The 2,892-nt window shown below is 33.3% G+C and overlaps 1 protein-coding gene across 1 annotated transcript; it reads right to left on the bottom strand.

The window, feature by feature from the left end:
• Positions 1-1,366: 1,366 nt before the first annotated feature.
• Positions 1,367-1,828, bottom strand: LOC133862241 (uncharacterized). Its single transcript, XM_062298015.1, has one exon. The coding sequence runs from the start codon at positions 1,752-1,754 to the stop codon at positions 1,482-1,484; it is 273 nt and encodes a 90-aa protein (XP_062153999.1). The 5' UTR covers positions 1,755-1,828; the 3' UTR covers positions 1,367-1,481.
• Between the last annotated feature and the right edge of the window lie 1,064 nt (positions 1,829-2,892).

Genomic DNA, 2,892 nt, shown 5'->3' with positions numbered 1-2,892 from the left:
CGAATTTAAAAAAATTCAGACATGTGATTGTGAGAGACAATTTATGAGAGACCTATATGACCAAATAAAAGTTGAGCTCCCCAACTACTTATCTGGTCGTGTAGATTTCATAAGTAGTCTCTCACGATCACCTGCTCGAATTCTGTCAAATTCGAGTAAATAATTTGAGAAGATCATTATCCAAAGTCACATGGGGTGATAAGATTATGATCATATCAAAGTATTTGCTTGAATTTGAAAGAATTCAAGCATGTGATGGTAAGATACCACTTATGGGATTCACTTTACCAAATAAGTGGTTTGACAGTCCAATTGTTATTTAGTCCGGTGAATCCCATAAATAGTCTCTCACAATCACCTATCAAAATTTGAGTCGGATAAGTAGTTTGACAGCTCAATTTTTTTTTTATCAGGTTAATCCTATAAGTTATCTCTCATAATCACCTATTTGAATTATTTTAAATTTAAACAAATAATTTAAAATGATTATGATCCGGAATGGATGGTCATGTAACACCCAAAATTTCGTGGATGTAAGTACACATGCCCCAGTATGTCGCACGAGCCAATGTAAAATCTGATTTTTTTTTTTTTTGAACCTGCACCACTGTAATTTTAATAGTCATAGTTTGGTTTTAATTTTAAAATTATAACGGTTTTAAAAATTTGAACTTCTCTCCTTTTTCTTCATCTTTCTTTCTCCTATTTTTTATATTGGGTTAAATTATTATTTATTATAAAAGTTTTAAAAATTTAAACGTTGACATGTCCACACAAGAGGAAGAATTCAAACTAATGACTTCCGCTTCATAAGGCATAGTCTCAAGTCGATTGAGCTATCCATTGGGAACAATAAATTTAATTATTGATTCTATGAATAAATTTAGTCATTTAATTAATATTTTAACATTTTTTGATTCATGTGGACTCAAACTCTCATAGAAGCGCAACACATAAATATTTAATTAAAATAAAAAAAAATTACAAAATTCGAACTCATGACCATGTTAAATTACCACTTAACTTAAAAAAGAAAAGTAAATTTAATTATTTAATTTATACTTTTAAATGATGCACATTTTTTGTTCATATAGCGTTAAGAATCTGCAATTTGCGCACTATATTCTAGTAAATATTGTATCGCTTTGCAAATACTATACAGTGAGAAGGAATATTTGTCTGAGGGGAGAATAAAACTCGTCTTACAATTCAGATCTCAGCCATTTTCATACAATATTTTACACTACTTTCTTCTAATTCTGAATATTTCAGATTTTATTTCGAAAATTCAATTAAAATAGAAGGTAAGATCCAATAATGTTCCAAAATCAGATCCTTGGCACCACTTATAGCAAAAAGTTAAAACTGATAAACAAAACTTAATTTATTTAATTAATGTTGTAATTAACAGGGCAGACGAATTGCATTTTCTGAGTTTAGTCAACAGCAAACTACATTCTCTCAAGCCAACAATACGAAAGTTAAGGGACCCCTTGGCGGTTAATGGCATCAGTGGCAGCAACAATATCAGCCTCAGAGGAGACAGCGCCACCAGAGAGTGTGGGGGCATCAGTGGAGCCGGCGCCGCGACCAGGCTTGGGCTGTTGATGGCCTTCGGTTCCATAACCCTGGCGCTTGTAATCTTCCAGGTCCTTGTACTTCAAATAGGGGCTGTCCTCCATAGGAAGCCCTTCTAACTTTCCCGTTTCTCCACTTTCTGGCTTTCTCTCATTCTGTTCCCGATTCTTCTCCATTATCCTTTCTGTTACTTTCTTAGGGATTTCAGCTCGATCTCTGTTGTTTGGCTTTGAGTTCGTCGTGCATTTCTTTATAATGACCACATACTCTCGTGCTCTGTGCGTAACTTCTCCACGTTTTACATACGTGTCAAACTACCATGACTTAATCTCCACGTGGCGTCTCCTGGGTAACATGCATAAACGATCAAATCAAGATCGGCAAATTTGCCTCTACAATGCCAAGCATGTGTCAACACAACGTAGACAAAGTCATCTGGATATATATCCGGCATGGGATTTGCCGATTTGGATGATATAGAGCTTCCTTTCCACGGTCATGTGCCTAATGAAAAATAAAAAATAAAGGAAATAATGAAGGGTACAACACGAACTCCAAACACCGAAAAAATGGTGGACTCCCAACAACAAATCATAAACAAAAATTACAGTACTCAAAATACAAATAAATAGTTAAAAATACCCTGTCCTCACCGCTCTCCAATCTCTAAAGGCATTCATATTCTATTGAGCAAATTTTTTCTCTATTTTAATTAAAAATCACATTGCTTAATTTTATTTACTCACCTTTTTAAAATATTTAAATCTTGCTCATTATTTTAGCTATTAACTTTTACATACCTTTTTATATATCGTGCATGTGGTCTTATCAAAAGTATGAATATATATATATATATATATATATATATATATATATATATATATATATATATATATATATATATATATATATATATATATATGTTTTTTAACGATTGGGGAGCACTATAACGGCTCACCAATTTGTAGGTTGAAGGCTTATGATTAAAAATCCTGTCATCTCACATTTTCGGCCCAAGGCCAGTGGCCAGAGGCAGGCCGATCCGTGATCGGCCTCTCTTTGGATTTCTTTTAATCCGCAGAGCATCGGTATAACAATTGGCGAAACCAGTCATGGGAAAATTAATACCCTGTCCCAGGAAACTCGTACAACGGCCCAAATAACTAAATAAACAATAACAATAATACTAAAATAAAATAAAAAAACCTGATTTGATTTCCCTTATTTTTAAGATAAATCATCTCAATCAAATTCTTATAGTGGATACAAGTTTAGTTGAGGAACAAGTGATATCGCTAGAGCTTATCAACACAA

This window comes from Alnus glutinosa, chromosome 3 (genome assembly GCF_958979055.1).
Source record: "Alnus glutinosa chromosome 3, dhAlnGlut1.1, whole genome shotgun sequence".
Taxonomy (NCBI): Eukaryota; Viridiplantae; Streptophyta; class Magnoliopsida; order Fagales; family Betulaceae; genus Alnus; species Alnus glutinosa.
The sequence above is the reverse complement of the archived record's forward strand: the minus strand, read 5'-3'. Positions and strand labels throughout refer to the sequence as shown.

Bases quoted from the DNA above. Each gene is read 5' to 3' on its own strand.
- LOC133862241 (XM_062298015.1), bottom strand. From the start codon at position 1,754: ATGGAGAAGAATCGGGAACAGAATGAGAGAAAGCCAGAAAGTGGAGAA.